At 51.5% G+C, this 22,629-nt stretch overlaps 1 protein-coding gene across 1 annotated transcript; it reads left to right on the top strand.

Moving 5' to 3' along the window:
- Window positions 1–2,897: 2,897 nt before the first annotated feature.
- On the top strand, window positions 2,898–22,629 carry LOC145339257 (immunoglobulin superfamily DCC subclass member 3-like; the record flags this gene model as incomplete). The annotated part of the gene is given in 12 exon segments (XM_080183664.1): window positions 2,898–3,028; window positions 5,464–5,601; window positions 7,925–8,083; window positions 12,853–13,021; window positions 14,901–15,151; window positions 16,287–16,451; window positions 19,107–19,295; window positions 20,284–20,388; window positions 20,491–20,541; window positions 20,544–20,622; window positions 21,738–21,793; window positions 22,493–22,629. Coding segments are annotated over 12 exon segments (1,630 nt in total), but the record flags the coding sequence as incomplete, so codon positions are not given.

The raw sequence follows: 22,629 nt of genomic DNA, 5'->3' as shown, positions 1-22,629 counted from the left end.
GGGTGGAGAGAAAGATCAACTTAATGCAATGGAGGTCCATTCAAAAGTCTGACAGCAGCAGGGAAGAAGCTGTTCTTGAGTCGGTTGTTACGTGACTTCAGACTTTTGTATATTTTTCCCAATGGAAGAAGGTGGAAGAGAGAATGTCCTGGGTTGCGTGGGGGGTGTCCTTAATTATGCTGCCTGCTTTTCCTGAGGCAGCGGGAAGTGTAGACAGAGTCAATGGATGGGAGGCTGGTTTGCATGATGGATACATTCACAACCTTTTGTAGTTTCTTGCGGTCTTGGACAGAGCAGGAACCCAGACCACACTGTGATACAACCAGAAAGAATGCTTTCTATGGGGCATCTGTAAAAGTTGGTGGGAGTCGTAGCCATAATCATCAATGGCCTGTGGTGATATACATTCCCAGTTGAGGATGGAAGAAGTAGGGGTGACAGGGAGGGAAGCAAAGGTAATTCAGTCCCCTCTGGATTGTATTTCCATTGTAGTTTCCAATGTCAACATTCATAATGGTCGGAACCTGTGTAAACTGGTAACGCTGTAATAACACCTTCCTGCCAGGGGTGATGCTGTGGCTGCTCCTGAGAAAAGCGTGACAGTTTACATAGACAGATCCCATTGGAACTGGAGATGAGAGCATTGGAAAAGATTGAAAGGGAGCAGCACGGGGGCACACTGGTCAGCACTGCTGCCTCACAGCACCAAGGACCAGGCCTTGGGTCACTGTCTGTGCGGAACCTGTACATTCTCCCTGAGTCTGCATGGGTTCCCTTCGGCTGCTCCAGTTTCCTCCCCTACTCCAAAGATGTGCAGGTTAGGTGGATTGGCCATGCTAAATTACCCCTTAGTGTCCAAAGATGTGCAGCTTAGGTGGATTGGCCATGCTAAGTTACCCCTTAGTGTCCAAAGATGTGTAGGTTAGGGTGGATTGGCCATGCTAAATTACCCCTTAGTGTCCAAAGATGTGCAGGTTAGGTGGATTGGCCATGCTAAATTGTCCCTTAGTGTCCAAAGATGTGTAGGTTAGGGTGGATTGGCCATGCTAAATTGTCCCTTGGTGTCCAAAGCTGTGTAGGTTAGGGTGGATTGGCCATGCTAAATTGTCCCTTGGTGTCCAAAGATGTGCAGGTTAGGTGGATTGGCCATGCTAAATTGCCCCTTAGTATCCAAAGATGTGCAGGTTAGGGTGGGATTGGCCATGCTAAATTGCCCCTTAGTGTCCAAAGATGTGCAGGTTAGGGTGGATTGGCCATGCTAAATTGCCCCTTAGTGTCCAAAGATGTGCAGGTTAGGGTGGATTGGCCATGCTAAAATTGCCCCTTAGTGTCCAAAGGTGTGTAGGTTAGGTGGATTGGCCATGATAAATTGTCCCTTAGTGTCCAAAGATGTGTAGGTTAGGGGATTGGCCATGCTAAATTGCCCCTTAGTGTCCAAAGATGTGCAGGTTAGGGGGATTGGCCATGCTAAATTGCCCCTTAGTGTCCAAAGATGTGCAGGTTAGGGGGATTGGCCATGCTAAATTGCCCCTTAGTGTCCAAAGATGTGTAGGTTAGGGGGATTGGCCATGCTAAATTGCCCCTTAGTGTCCAAAGATGTGTAGGTTAGGGGGATTGGCCATGCTAAATTGCCCTTAGTGTCAGAGGGATAAGTGGGGTAAATATGTGGGGTTGTGGTGATAGGGCCTGGTTAAGGTGCTCTTTCAGTGAGTCAGTGCTTATGTGATGGGCTGAACGGTCTCCTCCTGCACTGTAGAGATTCTGTGATTTCTGTGCACAAGAAATATTTAATCAATATTGAATTTGATGGTCGGCCATGAATGGCGGAGCAGGCTCGAAGGGCCAAATGGCTTCCTCCTGTTTCTATGTTTCGATTTATATTCAAAACACAATATGGAGCATTCCTGCCTGAAAGACAAGGAACTGGGATTAAGTCCAGCACCCAAGCCCTGAACATCCATATCATGTTGACATTGCCAGTGTAGTGCCAAGGGAGTGCCGCACTGTGGGAAGGTCGGTGCCAAGGGAGTGCCGCACTGTGGGAGGGTCGGTGCCAAGGGAGCGCCGCACTGTGGGAGGGTCGGTGCCGAGGGAGTGCCGCACTGTGGGAGGGTCGGTGCTGAGGGAACGCCGCACTGTGGGAGGATCCTGTGATGATGTGAGAGTTTGCTATGTGTAACCTGTCCCCTGTGTTTTAAGAACATAAGAACATAAGAAATAGGAGCAGGAGTAGGCCATCCAGCCCTTCGAGCCTGCCCCGCCATTCAATAAGATCATGGCTGATCTGTCGTGGCTCAGTTCCACTTTCCCGCCCTCTCCCCATAACCCTTAATCCCTTCTCTTATCAAAAACCCATCAACCCGCTTCTTAAAAATATTTAGCGAGGCAGCCTCCACCACTTCAATGGGCAGAGAATTCCAGAGATTCACCACCCTTTGAGTGAAGAAGTTCCTCCTCAACTCCGTTCTAAACCGCCTCCCCTTTATCTTGAGGCTGTGCCCCCTAGTCCTACTGTCTTTTTTGAGCGGGAAGAGTCTCTCCACCTCTATCCTATCCATCCCATTCATCATCTTATACGTCTCAATGAGATCTCCCCTCATTCTTCTAAACTCTAACGAGTACAAGCCTAGTTTATTCAGCCTCTCCTCATAGCTCAATCCCCTCAACTCCGGTATCAGCCTAGTAAACCTCCTCTGCACTCCCTCCAGGGCCAAAATATCCTTGCGCAGGTGCGGCGCCCAAAACTGCACACAGTACTCCAGCTGCGGCCTCACCAATGCCCTATACAGCTGCAGCAAGACCTCCCTACTAAGTATTTGACAATGTAGGCATCTTTCTGATGCAGAATGACTACTGTACACTCTTGTTGGACTCGGTGTCTCTGCCTTGGTTCGCAGGTATACTCTGTTACCTACCGGAGTGCTACAGATCACCAGAGTACGGCAGCAAGACCTCGGCTCTTACCGCTGTGTGGCTGTGAACATCGCCAATACCAGAGCGAGTCAGGAGGCCACACTGAGCCTGTCAGGTTAGTATCATCATCGTCACACCCACACACGGACACACACACACAGACACAGCCACACTCACACACACACACTCTCAGACAGTCTTTCTCTCATGCACTCTCTCACACTCACTCTCTCTCACTCACACACATACACACATTATCACCGACACACGCGCGCACTCACTCTCTCGCGCGCGCATACACACACTCTGTCTTGGTCTTGTACAACTTCAATAAGACATCCCAACTCCTGTATTCAGTGTTCTGACTGATGAAACCAAGCATGTTGAATGCCTTCTTCACCACTCCGTCCACCTGTGACTCCACTTTTAAGGAGCTATGAACCTGTACCCCTAGATCTGTTTGTTCTGTAACTCTCCCCAAAGCCCGACCACTGAAATGAGTAAGTCCTGCCCCGGTTCAGTCTCCCAAAATGCATCACCTCGCATTTATCTCAATTAAACTCCATCTGCCATTCATCAGCCCACTGGCCCAGTTGATCAAGATCCTGTTGCAATCCTAGATAACAAAGAACAGTACAGCGCAGAAACAGGCCCTTCGGCCCTCCAAGCTTGTACTGATCATATTGTCCTATATAGCCCAACTGCCTGAATCCCTCTATTCCCCACCTGTTCATGTGCCTGTCCCGATAAGTCTTAAATATCACTAACGTATCTGCCTCAGCCACCTCACTTAGCAGTGCATTCCAGGCCCCCACCACCCTCAGTGTAAAAAACATCCCCCGCACATCTCCACTGAACTTTTCCCCCCCTTACCCTGAACTTGTAATTGGCATTTCTGCCCTGGGGAAAAGCTTCCAACTGTTCACCCTATCTATAATTCTATAAATTTCTATCAGGTCACCCCTCAGCCTCTGTCTTTCCAGGGAGAATAATCCCAGTTTATTCAGTCTCTCCTCATTGCTAATACCCTCCAGGTTTATATCCTGGTAAAACCTTTTCTGTACTCTCTCCAAAGTCTCTACGTCCTTCTGATAGTGTGGTGACCAGAATGGGACACAGTATTCCAGATGTGGCCTAACCAATGTTTTATATAACTATAATATAATTTACTAACTTCTATACTCCATGTTCCTATCCGATGAAAACAAGCAATGCCACATGCTTTCTTCACCACTTTTCCACCTGTACTGCCATTTTTAAGGATCTGTGGACCTGTACTCCCAGATCTCTCTGATGGTTCTGCCATTTATTTTATAGCTCTCACCTGAACTGGATCTACCAAAATGCATCACCTCACATTAGTCCGGATTAAATTCCATCTGCCATTTCCCCGTCCAATTTTCCAGCCTATCCGTATCCTGCTGTATTCTCTGACAATCTTCATCACACCAATCCTGGTATCATCCCCAAACTTGCTAAATCAGTTACGTTTTCTTCCAAGTCATTGATATATGTACAAATAGCAGAGGTCCCAGCACCGATCTCTGCGGAATACCAAAAGACCATAAGACATAGGAGCAGAATTCGGCCACTCGGTCCATCGAGTCTGCTCCACCATTCAATCATGGCTGATATTTTTCTCATTGCCGTTCTCCTGCCTTTTCCCCATAACCCCTGATCCCCTTATTAATCAGGAACCTATCTATCTCTATCTTAAAGACACTCAATGACCCAGCCTGCTCTGCGGCAAAGAGTTCCACACCACTAGTTACAGACTTCATTCAGAAAAACACCCTTCCGCCGCTGCCCTCTGTCTTCTATGGCCAAGCCAATCCTGAATCCATCGAGCGAGTTCACCCCGATCCCTGAGATTTCTTCACTGTCCACTATGCCACCAATCTTGGTGTCATCTGCAAACTTACTAACCATACCCCCTATATTCTCATCCAAATCATTAATATAAATGACAAGTAACAGTGGGCCCAGTACTGATCTCTGAGGCACACCGCTGGTCACAGGCCTCCAGTTTGAAAAACAATCCTCTACAACCACCCTCTGGCATCTGTCATCAAGTCAGTTTTGTATCCATTTAGTTACCTCACCCTGGATCCTGTGAGATTCAACTTTATGCAACAACCTACCATGTGGTACCTTGTCAAAGGACCTTGCCAACATCAACTGCGCTGCCCTCATCTACCTTCTTGGTTACCCGTTCAAAAAACTCAATCAAATTTAACAAACATGATTTTCCACTCACAAAGCCATGCTGACTGTCCCTAATCAGTCCGTGCATCTCTAAAACAACAAACCCCTGACCTCCAGCACCCCCCCCACCCTCAACACCATCCCTCCACTCTTAGCATGCCCCCTCCACCCTCAGCACCCCCTCATTCTCACCTTATCATCTGCTCCCTCAGAACCACACCCTCAGCAGAACCTCAATCATCCCTCCACCCTCTCCCACCCAACCCTAACCCATCTCTCACCATCACAGCTGATCCCAGTCCAAGCTGCATCGTTGTTTCTGACTGATGATTATTTCTCCCACAGTTGTGTCTCCCCGCGCTGACCAGGAACCGGTGATCCTGTCCGGACCTCAGAACCTCACCCTCACCATTCACCAAACAGCCATCCTGGAGTGCATCGCCACAGGAAATCCCAAACCTATTGTATCCTGGAGTCGCCTGGGTGAGTGAGAGAGAGAGTGCTGACCCTCTGGCTCCAGGTAACAGGGCACACTGGGAGGGAGAGCAGTGACTGACTCAGATTCCCTACTCATACCTGTCAGAGATGGTGAATGGAGGGCTGTGACAAGCGATCAGTAAAATATATAAATAAGAACATAAGAAATAGGAGTAGGAGCAGGAGGAGGCCATCTAGCCCTTCGAGCCTGCCCCGCCATTCAATAAGATCATGGCTGATCTGAAGTGGCTCAGTTCCACTTTCCCGCTTTCTCCCCATAACCCTTAATTCCCTTGCCTACCAAAAACCTATCTACCCGTGACTTAAATATATTTAGCGAGGTAGCCTCCCCCACTTCAACGGGCAGAGAATTCCAGAGATTCACCACCCTTTGAGTGAAGAAGTTCGTCCTCAACTCTGTTCGAAACTGTTCCCCCTCCCTTACTTTGAGGCTGTGCCCTCTAGTCCTGCTATCCTTTCTGAGCAGGAAGAAACTCTCTACCTCTACCCTATCCATCCCCTTCATTATCTTGTATGTCTCTATAAGATCCCCCCTCAGCCTTCTAAACTCCAACAAGTACAGACCCAGTCTATTTAGCCTCTCTTCATAGTCCAACCCCCTCATCTCTGGTATCAGCCTAGTGAACCTCCTCTGCACTGCCTCCAAGGCCAAAATATCCTTGCGCAAGTGCAGCGACCAAAACTGCACACAGTACTCCAGCTGCGACCTCACCAGTACCCTGTACAGTTGCAGCAAGACCTCCCTACTTTTATATTCTATCCCCCTCACTATAAAGGCCAACATCCCATTCGCCTTCTCGATCACCTGCTGCACCTGCAGACTGGGTTTTTGCGATTCGTGCACAAGGACCCCCAGGTCCCTCTGCACCGTAGCATGCTGCAGCTTTTCGCCCTTTAATTAGTAATCCCTCCTCCTATTATTTCTACCAAAGTGGATAACCTCACACTTGCTAACATTATACTCCACCTGCCAGGTCCTCACCCACTCAGTCAGCCTATCCTCTGCAGATTTTCCACACCCTCCATGCAATTTGCTTTTCCACTCACCTTCGTATCTTCAGTGATATGAAGGAAAATGTAACTGGTTTGATGAGTAAGTTTATGGACAACACAAAGGTTGGTGGATTTGTGGATCGCGATGAGGACCATCAGAGAATACAGCAGGATATAGATCAGTTGGAGACTTGAACGGAGACTTGGCAGATGGAGTTTAATCCAGACAAATGTGAGGTAATGCATTTTGGAAGGTCTAATGCAGATAGGAAATATACAGTAAATGGCAGAACCCTTAAGAGTATTGATAGGCAGAGGGATCTGGGTGTACAGGTACACAGGTCACTGAAAGTGGCAATGCAGGTGGAGAAGGTAGTCAAGAAGGCATACGGCATGCTTGCCTTCATCAGCCAGGGCACTGAGTTTAAAAATTGACAAGTCATGTTGCAGCTTTATAGAACCATAGTGAGGCCGCACTTGGAATATAGTGTTCAATTCTGGTTGCCACACTATCAGAAAGATGTGGAGGCTTTGGAGAGGGTATAGAAAAGATTTACCAGGATGTTGCCCTGGTATGGAGGGCATTAGCTATGAGGAGAGGTTGGTGAAACTTGGTTTGTTCTCACTAGAGTGACGGAGGTTGAGGGGAGACCTGATAGAAGTCTACAAGATTATGAGGGGCACGGACAGAGTGGATAGTCAGAAGCTTTTCCCCAGGGTGGAAGAGTCAATTACCAGGGGGCACAGGTTTAAGGTGTGAGGGGCAAGGTTTAAAGGAGATGTACGAGGCAGGTTTTTTACACAGTGGGTGGTGGGTGCCTGGAACTCACTGCCGGGGGAGGGAGTGGAAGCAGATAGTGAGTTTTAAGGGGCGTCTGGACAAATCCATGAACAGGATGGGAATAGAGGGATATGGTCCCTGGAAGAGTAGGGGGATTTAATTCAGACAGGCAGCATGGTCGGTGCAGGCTTGGAGGGGCCGAAGGGCCTGTTCCTGTGCTGGAATTTTCTTTGTTCTTTGAAATCTACAAAAAAAAACGAGAAGGCTTAAGTGTAACTCCCTCCCCGGGACCGCGCTCTGCCTCCTCCCCCTCCCCAGGCCCCGCTGTAACGCCCCTCTTCCCTGCATCTCTGCCTCCCCGGGCCATGCTCCAGCCCCCTCACCACCCCTGGGCCGAACTCCACCCCCTCCCCGAGCCGCGCTCTGCTCCGCTTCCCTCCCCATCCCCGGGCCATGCTTCTCCCCCTGCTCGGGCCAGTGTGGGTCTCGCCCAGTCTGTAACCACGCTTTCTCTTGTTTCTTGTGCTTTCCCAGATGGACGATCGATCGGAGTGGACGGAATTGAGGTGCTGGGCACCGGGAATCTGATGATCTCCGATGTGACGGTTCATCATTCGGGGGTCTATGTGTGTGCTGCCAACAAGCCAGGGACCCGGGTCCGCCGTACTGCCCAGGGACGGCTGGTGGTGCAAGGTGTGTGCTGCTGGCTGAAGACGTACACTTACCAAGACCCATTAACAAATTGCATTTGTGTAGTGCCCTTTGTGTAACACAACCTTCCCCAAGTGTTTCACGCTGGAGGCCTGTGGGGCCCAGAAAGGATGAACACACACAGACTTTTCCCCAGGGAGGGGCAACTGAAAACTTGAGGGCAGAGGGTTAAAGTCATAGTTATAGAGTCACAGAGGTTTACAGCATGGAAACAGGCCCTTCAGCCCAACTTGTCCGTGTGCCCTTTTTTATCAAACCCCTAAGCTAGTCCCAATTGCCCGTGTTTGGCCCATTTCCCTCGATACCCATCTTACCCATGTAACTGTCTAAATGCTTTTTAAAAGACAAAATTGTACCCGCCTCTATCACTGCCTCTGACAGCTTGTTCCAGACACTCACCACCCTCTGTGAAAAAATTGCCCCTCTGGACCCTTTTGTATCTCTCCCCTCTCACATTAAACCTCTGCCCTCTAGTTTTAGACTCCCCTACCTTTGGGAAAAGATATTGACTACCTAGCTGATCTGTGCCCCTCATTATTTTATAGACCTCTATAAGATCACCCCTCAGCCTCCTACGCTCCAGAGGAAAAAGTCCCAGTCTATCCAGCCTCTCCTTATAACTCAATCCATCAAGTCCCGGTAGCATCCTAGTAAATCTTTTCTGCACTCTTTCTAGTTTAATAATATCTTTTCTATAATAGGGTGACCAGAACTGTACACAATAAGTGAGAGGGGAAGGATTTCAAAGGAACCTGAGGGGCAACTACTTCATGCAGAGGGTGGGGTGTGTGTGGAATGAGGAGGTAGAGTCATTACAATCTCTACAGTGCAGAAGGAGGCCATTCGGTCCATCAAACCTGCACTGACCACAATCCTATCCAGGCCCTATTCCCCTAACCCGATGTATTTACCCTGCTAGTCCCCCAACACTAAGGGGCAATTTAACATGGCCAATGCACCTAACCCGCACATCTTTGGACACTAAGGGGCAATTTAGCATGGCCAATCCACCCTAACCTGCACATCTTTGGACACTAAGGGGCAATTTAGCATGACCAATCTACCTAACCCGCAAGTCTTTGGAGTGTGGGAGGAACCCGCGCAGACGCGGGGAGACAGACAGACAGTGCACAGACAGTGACCCGAGGGCGGGATTGAACCCAAGTCCCTGGCGCTGTGAGGCGGTTGTGCTAACCCACTGTGTCACCGTAGTGCCCCATGGTGTTAGAGGCAGATACAATAGCAACACTTAAAAGACATTTAGACAGGAACACGGATAAGAAAGGATTAAAGGGATATGGGCCAAACACGGGCCAGTGGGACTAGCTGAGATGTCAGCATGGACTGGTTGGGCCAAAGGGCCTGTTTCCCTGCTGGATTGCTCTGTGTCTCTAAGTGTGTCACAGGATCAGAAATGGTTCATCACTGAGCTTCCTAAGGAGATGTTGGTGATTAAAAGTTGAGTGTGAAGCCTTGTTTTAAAGGCACAGAGAGAGAGGCTGGGGACGGGTGAGGGGGACATTACCAAGTTTAAAGTCAATTCTCTGGACTCGATGGAATCTGGGCTGGGGGGGGGGAGCAGTCCCGCCATTACTGACCTCTTTTAATTAAAATAAAGAATAAAAGAAAGCCCCCCCCCCCCCCAGCCAGAGTCTTCTCACAGACAGCTGCCTGGACATCTGGGATAACTTCAGGGGCGCACAAAGGATTCACCAGAGTGTATGGAAGCAGAGACCCTGAGACAGGTCGCGACCCACTGCCCTCCGCACCCCGAACTTGTTTGACGAGGAAGAATGGGCAGACAAAGCACATTCTCTCCGCGTGGGACAGACAATGGGGAGTGGGGACTGGGGGAGGGAGAGTTCGGGGAGGAGAGATTGGCCTGCCCCTATTGTCCGCTGACTGCCTTTGTCACACAGGCAGTTTGGACTGACGGCTGAGAGAATTGAAAGAGGCCGCAGCAACCAGAATGGATTGTGAGCAATTGGCTGGATGTAATGAATCAATGCAGCCTGTCCAGCACAGCTGAAAGGGTCTCTGCGATCCCTCGAGACAGGGGTGAAGTTAACACATTCAAAAGGAGACATGATGGAGCACTTTTTAAGTTTGGGAATCGCATTTGCTGCTGATATCAGTGTTAGTGGCTGTAATTCTCTCTCTCTGTCCCATCGCTCCCAACCTGCCGACTATAACATATGGACAGCTCCCTGGCCCAGCGTAATGTGGCTAATGACCCCCCACTCACCTCCCCTAACACAGACAGATGTGTGATTCCAATTCCACCAACACTGGGGCTGATATCTTGAATTTGACCCTTGGCGGACACTGGAAACTCACTCACTTTCAGTTAAAATTCTGGAAACATCTTTCCCCTATTCTCCAACGACTCAGTGAATGAGTGTAGCTACCCCCCTGCCCTCACTGGACAAGAAGGGGGAGAAGATATTTGGACTAGGATTATTAGCCTCCAGTACTAGGTTTAGGGGTGACTTATCAGTGTCAGGTTCATAAGCTAGAGGAGTAGAATTAAGCCAGTCGGCCCATCGAGTCCACTCTGCTGATATGCCCCTCAACCCCATTTTCCTGCCTTTTCCCCAGAACCCTTCAACCCGTTACTAATTAAAAATCCAACTCCTCCTTAAATTTTACTCACTGTCCCAGCATCCACCTGCACTTTGGGGCAGTGAATTCCACAGATTCACAACCCTTTGGGAGAAGTAGTTTCTCCTCCAACTCTGTTTTAAATTTGCTGCCCCTTATCCTGAGACCTCTCGTCCTAGAATGTCCCACAAGAGGAAACATCTGCTCCATGTCTACTTTATCCAGATCTTTTATCATCTTGTAAACCTTAATTTGATCTCTCCCCATTCTTCTGAATTCCAGAGAGTATCAGCCTAAACTGTTCAATCTCTCTTCACATGACAAACCCCTCACCTCTGGAATCAACCAGTTGACAGTTAGGAAGGCAAATGCAATGTTAGCATTCATATCAAGAGGGCTTGAATCCAAGAGCAGGGATGGACTTCTGAGGCTGTATAAGGCTCTGGTCAGACCCCATTTGGAGAATTGTGAGCAGTTTTGGGCCCCGTATCTAAGGAAGGATGTGCCGGCCTTGGAAACGGTCCAGAGGAGGTTCACAAGAATGATCCCTGGAATGAAGAGCTTGTCGTATGAGGAATGGGTTGAGGACTCTGGGTCTGTACTCATTGGAGTTTAGAAGGATGAGGGGGGGATCTTATTGAAACTTACAGGATACTGCGAGGCCCTGGATAGAGTGGACGTGGAGAGGATGTTTCCACTAGTAGGAAAAACTAGAACCAGAGGGCACAACCTCAGGCTAAAGGGACGATCCTTTAAAACAGAGATGAGGAGGAATTTCTTCAGCCAGAGAGTGGGGAATCTGTGGAACTCTTTGCCGCAGAGGAGGCCGGGTCACTGAGTGTCTTTAAGACAGAGATAGATAGGTTCCTGATTAATAAGGGGATCGGGGGTTATGGGGAAAAGGCAGGAGAATGGGGGGATGAGAAAAATATCAGCCATGATTGAATGGGGGAGCAGACTCGATGGGCCGAGTGGCCTAATTCTGTTCTTCTATGTCTTATGGTTTTATAATGAACCTCCTCTGAACTGCCTCCACTACGTCTTTCCTCAAATAAGGAGACCAAAACTGTACACAATACTCCAGGTCTCACCAACGCCTCAGGTTGTTAGGTGTTAGAGTCAGTCTGAGATGTTGGGATTAGCACCCATATTTTGGGGTCAGAGTTCAGGTGTGTGAGAGTCAAGGCTCTGGTGTGAGGGTCAGGAGGAGCCGATGCCTCGTGGTATTATCGCTAGACTATTAATCCAGAAACTCAGCTAATGTTCTGGGGGACCCGGGTTCAAATCCCACCACAGCAGATGGTGGAATTTGAATTCAATAAAAAACATCTGGAATTAAGAATCTACTGATGACCCATTGTCAGAAAAACCCATCTGGTTCCCTTTAGGGAAGGAAATCTGCCGTCCTTACCCCGGTCTGGCCTACATGTGACTCCAGAGCCACACAGCAATGTGGGTGACTCTCAACTGCCCCTCCAAGGGGCAACTAGGGATGGGTAATAAATGCTGGACCAGCCAGCGACACCCATGTCCCAGGAATAAATAAAAACAAGGTTTCTCTGTAGGGGTCAGGGTTCGGGTGTGGGGAGTTGGGGGCCAGGTGTGAGGGGGTCAGGGTTTGGGTGTGGGGAGTTAGGGGTCAGGGTTTGGGTGTGGGGGTCAGGTGTTGGGGGGGGTCAGGGTTTGGGGGTCAGGTGTTGGGGGGGTCAGGGTTTGGGTGTGGGGAGTTGGGGGTCAGGGTTTGGGTGTGGGGGTCAGGTGTTGGGGGGGTCAGGGTTTGGGGGTCAGGTGTTGGGGGGGTCAGGGTTTGGGTGTGGGGAGTTGGGGGTCAGGGTTTGGGTGTGGGGGTCAGGTGTTGGGGGGGGTCAGGGTGTGGGGGTCAGGTGTTGGGGGGTCAGGGTGTGGGGGTCAGGTGTTGGGGGGGGTCAGGGTGTGGGGGTCAGGTGTTGGGGGGGTCAGGTGTTGGGGGGGTCAGGTGTTGGGGGGGTCAGGGTGTGGGGGTCGGGGGGTCAGGTGTTGGGGGGGGTCAGGGTTTGGGTGTCGGGGTTAGGGGTCAGAGTGTTGGGGTCACACAGTCCTCTTTGCTGTATTTTGTCCCCTCTCCTGCCAGCTCCGTGTGTGATTGACTCTCTCTCTGCCTCTGTCCACAGCTCCACCTGAGTTTGTCCAGTGGCCACAATCCGTGAGTAAACCAGCTGGAAGTACAGCTGTCTTCACCTGCGTGGCCCAGGGTGTCCCAGAACCACATCTAACCTGGCTGAAAAATGGTAATGTGCTGACAACACCCAGTGAAAACATCAAACTGACCCACAGTAACAGGTATGTGAGGGGCGGGGGTGGGGGTGAGGGCAGAGTGAGAGGGTGGAGCAAGAGAGGGGGAGGGCGGGGGGAGGGAGCGGGGGGAGGGGAGTGAGAGACAGTGTTAATGTGTGTGAGAGAGAGGGGTGAGTGCGTGGGGGAATTAGTCTGTGAGGGGTGTGTGTGAGGCTTGAGGGGTAAGGGAAGGTCTATCTGCCTCACTCTCCCTGTCATAGAGGTTTACAGCATGGAAACAGGCCTATGCTGCCCTTTTTTAAACCCCTAAGCTAGTCCCGGTTGCCTGCGTTTGGCCCATATCCCTCTATACCCATCTTACCCATGTAACTGTCTAAATGGTTCTTATTCACTCTTGTATGCTCTCTGACAGTCTGACGAGGTGAGGATAGGACAGCAGCCAATACTGGGAGAGAGTTACACATGCACACATACACACACCATTATAGACCATAAGACATTGCAGTAGAATGAGGCCACTCGGCCCATCGAGTCTGCTCCCCCATTCAATCACGGCTGATATTTTTCTCATCCCCATTCTCCTGCCTTTTCCCCATAACCCCTGATCCCCTTATTAATCAGGAACCTATCTATCTCTGTCTTAAAGACACTCAGTGACCCGGCCTCCTCTGCGGCAAAGAGTTCCACAGATTCCCCACTCTCTGGCTGAAGAAATTCCTCCTCATCTCTGTTTTAAAGGATCGTCCCTTTAGCCTGAGGTTGTGCCCTCTCTGGTTCTAGTTTTTCCTACTAGTGGAAACATCCTCTCCACGTCCACTCTATCCAGGGCCTCGCAGTATCCTGTAAGTTTCAATAAGATCCCCCCCCCACCCCCATCCTTCTAAACTCCAACGAGTACAGACCCAGAGTCCTCAACCCGTTCCTCATATGACAAGCTCTTCATTCCAGGGATCATTCTTGTGAACCTCCTCTGGACCCTTTCCAAGGCCGGCACATCCTTCCTTAGATACGGGGCCCAAAACTGCTCACAATTCTCCAAATGGGGTCTGACCAGAGCCTTATACAGCCTCAGAAGTCCATCCCTGCTCTTGTATTCTAGCCCTCTCGATATGAATGTTAACATTGCATTTGCCTTCCTAACTGCTGCCTGAACCTGCACGTTAACCTTAAGAGAATCTTGAACAATGATTCCCAAATCCCTTTGTGTTTCTGATTTCCGAAGCATTTCCCCATTTAGGAAATAGTCTCCGCCTCCATTCCTCCTTCCAAAGTGCCTCACCTCACACTTTTCCACATTGTATTCCATCTGCCCCTTCTTTACCCACTCTCCAAACCTGTCCAAGTCCTTCTGCAGCCCCCCTGCTTCCTCAATACCACCCCTGTCCCTCTACATATCTTTGTATCATCTCCAAACTCAGCAACACTGCCTTCAGTTCCTTCCTCCAAATCGTTAATGTGTATTGTGAGAAGTTGTGGTCCCCACTCTCTGCCTTTTGCCAGTAGACACAGACACACTCCCACTCACCCTTTCATACTCCAATGCTCATCTTTAATACTCTTTTTAAATTATCAAGTTATTGTTTGACATTTTTTGCTCAATGCGTTCTTTCTTTTCATACCTCTTTCAAATTCATGTTTGGTATGCGGTTGCTTTGGGTCTCAGTACACTGAGCTGGATATGTGGTGTTGGGGGGTACATGTTGATTTGGGCTATATGGTGTTCGTGTATTTCAAACACTGCGCACCCCAAACATCATGCATCCCAGTGTTTGGGGCGTGCAGTGTTTGGAGATGTGTGGTCTTTGGGGGCATGCAGTTCCCGGGGTGCTCCGTACCCTGGGGCCAGGCAGTGCTGGGTGTTTATTGGTGATATATTTGAGTGAGATTCTCCCCGAGTGTCTGTAACTCTGTCTCTTCCTTTCAGCACTCTGATTATAAACCGCATCACCACCTCTGATGAAGCTATTTACCAATGCATTGCCAAAAACAGTGCCGGCTCTAACCAGGCCAGTGCGAGACTGGCTGTCGCTCTGTCCCAGGAGCTGCCCGAACCCCCAGAAAATGTGAGGGCGGAGACCGTGTCGGGAAACGCCATCCGGTTATCCTGGCAGGAGCCGGCTCTGGCCGTCACCGAGGAGATTATCGGCTACGTCCTGCACATCCGGGCAGTCACAGGTAGATCATCGCTTTCCCCAAAAACCTGACCCGTTCCTCAACCGCACGGCCCAATCCACCACCCCCTGCCCCCACCAAGCCCGACTCCCCCACAGCACGACAGTCCCTTCCAGAACCAGAACCCCAGTCTCCCCGTGGCCTGAACCCACCCCCAACCCATTCCCTAGCCACGCAGCCTGACCACCTCCCACCCCACCCCACCCCTCCCTTCCTCAGCCCCACCGTCCCCTCCCCCCAATAGCTCGACCCTTCCCCCCCACCCCCCACCCCACCATCCCTTCCAGAACCCCAGCCTCCCCGTGGCCTGAACCCACCCCTCACCTTCACCACCTCCCCCACCCCCCCTCACCCCACCCCCCTCACCCCACCCCAACCCAACCCCCCACCCAACCCCTCACCCCACCCAACCCCCCACCCAACCCCTCACCCCACCCCACCCCAACCCCCTCACCCCACCCCCGCCCAACCCCCCACCCCACCCCCCCTCACCCCACCCCAACCCGCCCCACCCCAACCCCCTCACCCCACCCCCGCCCAACCCCCCACCCCACCCCCCTCACCCCACCCCAACCCCGCCCCACCCCCCCTTACCCCAACCCCCCACCCCACCTCACCCAACCCAACCCCCCCCCTCACCCACCCCCTCTCCCACCCCACTCGTTTCCCAAAACCCGACCCGTTCCCTAGCCGTGCAGCCTGACCACCCCCCCACCCCGTAGCTCGACCCCCACCATCCCTTCCAGAACCAGAACCCCAGTCTCCCCACGTCCTGAACCCACCCCCCCCTCCCCCCGTTTCCCAAAAACCCAACCTGTTCCCCAGCCATGTGGCCCACCCCTCACAGCCACACCCCCCGCCCCAACCCCATCTCCCCACAGCCTGAACCCACCACCCCCTCCCTGTTTCCAAAAAAACCCGTTCCCCAGCCGTGCGGCCCAATCCCCATTTCCACCCACTGCCTGACCCCACTTCCCCCACAACAAGACCACCCACCGCCCCCCCTCCCCATGCCCGCAGTAGCCTGAACCCCCCTCCACAGCTTGAGGCCCAAGCTCTGGTCCTGTGTGTCCGGCTCCTGGTGTCTGTCCTCCATTACCTGATGTTTACTCGTTGCCTCCATTTACTCATCCTCCAGATCCGGAAGGTAAGGAGTATCAGGAGGCCGTCAGCAAGACTGCGTTCCAGCACATCTTCACCAACCTGGAACCTGCCACCACTTACACCATGTACATCAAAGCCTACTCCCCCGTGGGAGCCAGCAGAGCCTCAGCCAAGGTCAGAGCCACTACGGCAGGACAAGGTAAAAGAGACTGAAATGGAGGAGAACTGTGTATGTTTTAGAATTGTTCCTGGGGGCTGGCTCAGCGTTTACTGCCCATCCTGAGGAGAAGGTGGTGGGTGAGCCAGTGGTGTAGGTACACCCACAGTGCAGTTAGGGAGGGAATTCCAGGATTAGTGCAGGTGATGGCCTGGTAGACCATTAATCCAGACACTCGGGGACCCGGGTTCGAATCCCACCACAGCAGACGGTGGAATTTGAATTCAATAAAAAATATCTGGAATTAAGAATTTACTGATGACTCAGTGTTGGAAAAACCCATCTGGTTCCCTTTAGCGAAGGAAATCTGCCGTCCTTACCCTGGTCTGGCCTACATGTGACTCCAGAGCCACAACAGTGTGGTTGACTCTCAACTGCCTTCCAAGGGCAACTAGGGATGGATAATAAATGCTGGACCCAGCCAGTGACACCGGTGTCCCACAAAAGTAAATAATAGAAAAACAATTTTGATCCAGTGACAGTGAAGGAACGGCTGATATATTTCCAAGTCGGGATGCTGAGTGGATCATAACATAAGAAGTAGGAGCAGGAGTAGGCACGGTAACACAGTGGGTTAGCACTGCTGCTTCACAGATCCAGGGTCCTGGGTTGAATTCCCAGCTCGGGTCACTGTCTGTGTGGAGTTGCACATTCTCCTCGTGTCTGCGTGGGTTTCCTCCAGGTGCTCTGGTTTCTTCCCACAGTTGAAAGATGTGCGGGTTAGGTTGATTGGCCATGCTAAGAAATTGCCCCTTAGTGTCCAGGGATGTGTCGGTTAGAGGGATTAGTGGGTATAATATGTAGGGATATGGGGGTAGGGCCTGGGTGGGATTGTGTTCGGTGCAGACTTGGTGGGCCAAAGGGCCTCTTTCTGCACTGTAGGGTTTCTGTGATTCTACTAGGCCATTTGGCCCCTCGAGCCTGCTCCCCCATTCAATAAGATCATGGCTGATCTTTTCATGGACTCAGTTCCCCTTGCCCGCCCTTAATTCCTTTACTGTTCAAAAGTCTATCTATCCTTGCCTTAAAAACATGCAATGAGGGAGCCTCAACTGGGCAGGGAATTCCACAGATTCACAACCCTTTGTGTGAAGAAGTTCCTCCTCAACTCAGTCCTAAATCTGCTCCCCCTTATTTTGAGGCCATGCCCCCTAGTTCTAATTCCACCCCCCAGTGGAAACAACTTCCCTGCTTCTATCTTATTTATTCCCTTCATAATGTTATGTTTCTATAAGATCTCCCCTCATTCTTCTGAATTCCAATCAGTATAGCCCCAGTCTACTCCGTCTGTCCAGGTTCAGAGGGGAACATGCAAGTGGTGGTGTTCCCAGATATCTGCTGCCCTTGTCCTTCTAGCTGGGGCATTTCACAATAACTTCACTGAAGTGTTAATGTAAGCTTGTGACTACTGAATTAATATTAACTTGGCTGTGGAAGGTGCTTTCAAAGGAGACTTGGTGGACAAGCTGGAAGCCAAGTGTTTTCTGTTTGCACTTTGATTCACCTCAGAATAATTGTCCTCCTTTACAACACCCCAACTCCCTTCCATAGACTGTCCTTCAATCCTAATGGAGGGGGTGCAGAGGAGATTCACCAGGATGCTGCCTGGGATGGAGCATTTCAGTTATGGTGAGAGGTTGGGTAGGCTTGGGTTGTTTTCATTGGAGCAGAGAGGGGGTAACCTGATTGAGGGGTACAAGATTATGAGGGGCATGGACAGAATGGATAAGGAGCAACTGTTCCCCTCAGTTGAAGGGTCAGTCACCAGGGGACACAAGTGAGAGGTTTAGGGGCAATTTGAGGAAGTGTTTTTTTTTTACCCAGAGGGTGGTGAGGGTCTGGAATGCACTGCCTGGGATGGTGATGGAGGGGGGGATGCCTCACATCCTTTAAACAATCCCTGGATGAGCCCTGATGTGCCGAGTGCTGGCAAGTGGGATTAGGTGGGCAGGTCAGGTGTTTCTATGGTGTCAGTGCAGACTGGATGGGCTGAAGGGCCTCCTCTGCACTGTGTGATTCTGTTCTATGCTATCATGGCCAGGTTGTTTCTCTGGGGGTGGGGGTCTGGTTTTTATGTCACTTGACACTGGCTTTGTGAAGGGAGCAGAATGCAGCTGGTGTCTCTGCCAGTGAAATCTCACTGGGGAGCTCGGCAAGCTGTCTGTACACAGCAAGATCCCACACACAGTAAGGAGCAGAGAGTTTCTCACAGCAACACAGATCGAGGGGTCAACACTGACCCCACGTGGAAAATGCCCCTCACTCTCTGTGTATCACCAAATTGGTGAGAGCAAAGAACAGTGCTGCTGCCCTCATTCTCCCTCCCATCCCTGGTGGGATGGCTCAGTCTGTGTGCTCCCTTCCTGCTCTGACCCCATACAGCTGAGTGAATCTGGGGAGCTGGATTAAATGTTCTCCTGTGTGGAGAGGGCAGGTTCAGTGTGCTAGTTATCAACTCTGCAGCTGAACGCTTCTCTCGCATTAGCTGAGCTCAACTAACCAGCAGTTTCTCTGAGGGGGCAGTGGAGGGTATTTGGGAGGGGAGCAGTGTCCAGTGAAGGTGCTGTTTACCCAGTTGCTGTCCCCGTTTTAAAATGGATGTGTTTGTGACCATGGCGACTGTTCTCACTCCCTCAGTGCCGGAAGGTGTCACCTTCTTCACCCGGGTTTTGAATTCCTCAGCGGTGCTGGTGGTTTGGGAGCAGCGGCCCAGCCAGGGTGTGATCGAGGGTTACAAGCTGTACTACAGGAATGTCCAGAGCTCCCAGCTGCTGGGGCCCACTCTGCTGTCCAGTACAGCCACCCACTTCACCATCACCCATCTGGGTAAGTGTCACAGCCCAAACCCGGGGCCTTAAACACACACCCCAGAATTACATTAATATCCACAAAGTACAGCAATGCAGAAGAGCCACATTCTGCTCAGCAAGATCCCACTAACAGCAATAAGCACTATCTCTTTTACTGACTGTTGGTTTGACTCGGGGGGGGGGGGGGGGGGAGGGGTGGTGGGGGATAGTATTTTTAAACATTCTTTCATGGGGAAATGGCTGTTGTTTGGTGAGGTCAGCATTTATTCCCCATCCCTAATTGTCCCTTGAAAAGTTTATTTAACACTGCAGTGAAGTTACTCTGAAAGTCCTCTGATCACCACACACCAGCGCCTGTTCAGGTTACACAGAGGGGGAATTTAGCACGGCCAATCCACCCTAACCAGCACGTCTTTCAGATTGTGAGAGGAAACCCATGCAGACATGGGGAGAGTGTGCAGACTCCACACCAGGAATCGAACCCAGGTCTCTGGCGTTGAGAGGCTTACGATGCCATTTCAGAGGGCAGTTGAGAAACACAGAATCTGACAGAGCAGAAGGAGGCCATTTGACCCATCGGGTCTGTACCGACCCTATCCCCACATGGGCAATTTAGCACAGCCAATCCACTTTTGAACCACATTGCTGTGGCTCTGGTGTTGCATGCAGGCCAGACCAGGTAAGGGTGGCAGATTTCCACTGAACTCAAATTTCACCCTCTGCTGGGGCAGGATTCAAACCCAGGTCCATAGAACATCTCCAGATTACCCAATTGTTTCCAGTAGTGGCCATCACATTATTTACACTCACAGGAGATGACAGCTGCAGTTTAATATCTCTTGCAAAAGTCACAACATCTGACAGCGCAGCCCTCCCTCCAGGGGCAGTGGGGGGAGGGGAGGCGGGGTGGAGTGTAGTTAAATTCAGTCAGTTGGCACCTAGCCTTTGAAAGTTCCACAGTAGTTTTATTGCAACAAGCTTTGAAATGTTTGTCTTATTTCCAGAACCTTCTGCACTGTATGAGATCAAGCTGTCAGCTTTCAATGAGCACGGAGATGGGAATACTACAGGACACTTTGTCTCTCTGAGGGACAGCGTTGAGATACCAGGTATACGGACACTTTGTGTGAGTGTACATTGATCTGTAGGTTTGAGTGTACACTGTGCGTTCTCTAACCTTTCCCCCCCCCCCACCGGCTCTCTGTCCACAGCCCCACCAGACCCCACCTGTGACTGCAAGAAATCAGCAGAAAGCCCCCTGACTGGATTGTGGTGGGCATCCACATTGGAATGGCCTGTATTATCTTCAGTGTCCTCTTCCTCCTGCTCGGCTACCGGAGGAGGTAACAACACGGGAGGGGGGGAGGGGAAGGAGGGGGAAGGGGAAAGTAGGAAGAGGAAGGAGGGGGAGGAGGGAGAGGAGGAAGGAAGAGGGAGAGGAGGGGGGGAGAGGAGGGGGGGGAGGAAGGAGGGGAGAGGGGGAAGGAAGAGGGGAGAGGAGGGAGGGAGGGGGAAGTAGGAAGAGGAAGGAGGGGGGAAGGGAGAGGGGAGGGAGGAAGGAGGGGAGGGGGAAGTAGGAAGAGGAGGAAGTAGGAAGAGGAAGGAGGAGAGGAGGAAGGGAGAGGGGGGGGAAGGAAGGAAGAGAGAGGAGGGGGGGAGGGGAGAGGGGGAAGGAAGGGAGAGGGGGAAGGAAGAGGGGAGAGAGGAAGGAGGGGAGAGGAGGGGAAGGGAGAGAAGGGAGAGGGAGGGAGGAAGGGAGGGAGAGGAGGGGGAAGGGAGAGGAGGGGGGAGGAAGGACGGGAGGGAGGGAGGAAGGAGAGGAGGGGGGAGGGGAGGGGGGAGGGGAGAGGAGGAAGTAGGAAGAGGAAGGAGGGGAGAGGGGAAGGGGGAGGGAAGAAGGAGGGAGGAAGGAGGGGAGATGGGAGGGGAGGGAGGAAGGAGGGGAGAGGGGGAAGGAGGAAGTAGGAAGAGGAAGGAGGGAGAGGAAAGAGGAGGAGGGGAGGGAGAGGGGGAAGGAAGAGGGGGAGGAAGGAGGGAGGGGAGGAAGGAGGGAGGGAGGAGGAGAGGAGGGAGGGAGAGGGAGGGAGGAGGAGGGGGAGGAGGAGGGGGGGAGGGGGGGAGGGAGGGAGGAAGGAGGGGGATGGGAGGAAGGAGGGAGAAGGGGAGGGAGGGAAGGGAGGGAGGAGAGGGAGGGAGGGAAAGAGAGGGGAAGAGGGGGGAAGACGGGGGGAGGGAGGGGGAAAGAAGAGGGAGGGGAAGGAAGGGGGAAGGGGGGAGGGAGGGGGAGAGGAGGAAGGGAGAGGGGGAGGGGAGGAAGGGAGGGAGGGCTGAGAGGGGAGAAGGAAGAGGGGCGGGTTGTGGGAGGAAGGAGGAGGTTGGGGTGATAGCAGGAATAGGAATGGAGCAGGGCAAGGTGTTTGTGTTTGGATGATGTGCTGACTCTGTCTCTGTGTTGCAGTTTGTTTGGGTGTAAGGGCCTCAAGGAAAGTTGGACCGTCCCACAGGCTGGGCATAGCATGGCCCAAGAGGGACAGAATGGCCACCTGGAGGCAGATAAAAAGGAGGAAGTTGGCAGAGGGATGGAGATGACTGAACTGGTCCCTGTGGTGAGATGAGTTTTCACATTAATTACTGCATTTGAAATTGTTGATTGTGTTCCTGATGTACCCACTCCTGTTTGTTTCAGAATGGAGTTCCATCTTCAGGGAGCAGTCGAGAGCGAGACTGTTCCTCCAGTCAGCTACAGGTGGTTATTGAGCAACACCAGAGCACAGCAAAGCCGTGAGAACGGCCCAGACTGTGCCCCCCCCCCACCCAGCTCACTTTCCTACTGCTTCTCTCCTATTATCCAAAGATCAGACATGGATCCAAGACTGGGTCCCAGTCCCGGTCCTGATCCCGATCCAGAGCAAGACCTGATCCAGATTGGGACTGGATTCCGATCAGGTGTGAAACCAGGTTTGAATTTGGTTCAGTCTCTAACTGGGTCTGAAACCAGATTTTACCCAGGTTTCAACACCTTCACCGGATTGGAAAACAGAATTAGAATCTGCTTTAACCAGTCTCTAACCAGCTTTAACTGTGATGTTGACCGGTCTGTAACGAGCTTTAACCGGGCTTCATGCTAAGCTGGTGCAATCAGCCGCTCCAAAGATTCCTACCTCAATTGATGTGAATGTTCAGATGAGCCATTTTTAAACTCGGTACCCACAGCGAGTGACATCGAACTAACTACCTCCAGAGTCACTGGATTCTCCCCATTGTGTGGAGCCTTCTCTCACACACAAAGAGGGGCCAGAAATATTGCTTCTGCTCTCACAATATACTCAAAGATTCTCCAAATGTTATAA

The sequence above is a fragment of the Carcharhinus amblyrhynchos genome, unplaced genomic scaffold, assembly GCF_965287045.1.
Source record: "Carcharhinus amblyrhynchos unplaced genomic scaffold, sCarAmb.v2.hapA chromosome_361, whole genome shotgun sequence".
NCBI lineage: Eukaryota > Metazoa > Chordata > Chondrichthyes > Carcharhiniformes > Carcharhinidae > Carcharhinus > Carcharhinus amblyrhynchos.
The sequence above is the reverse complement of the archived record's forward strand: the minus strand, read 5'-3'. Positions and strand labels throughout refer to the sequence as shown.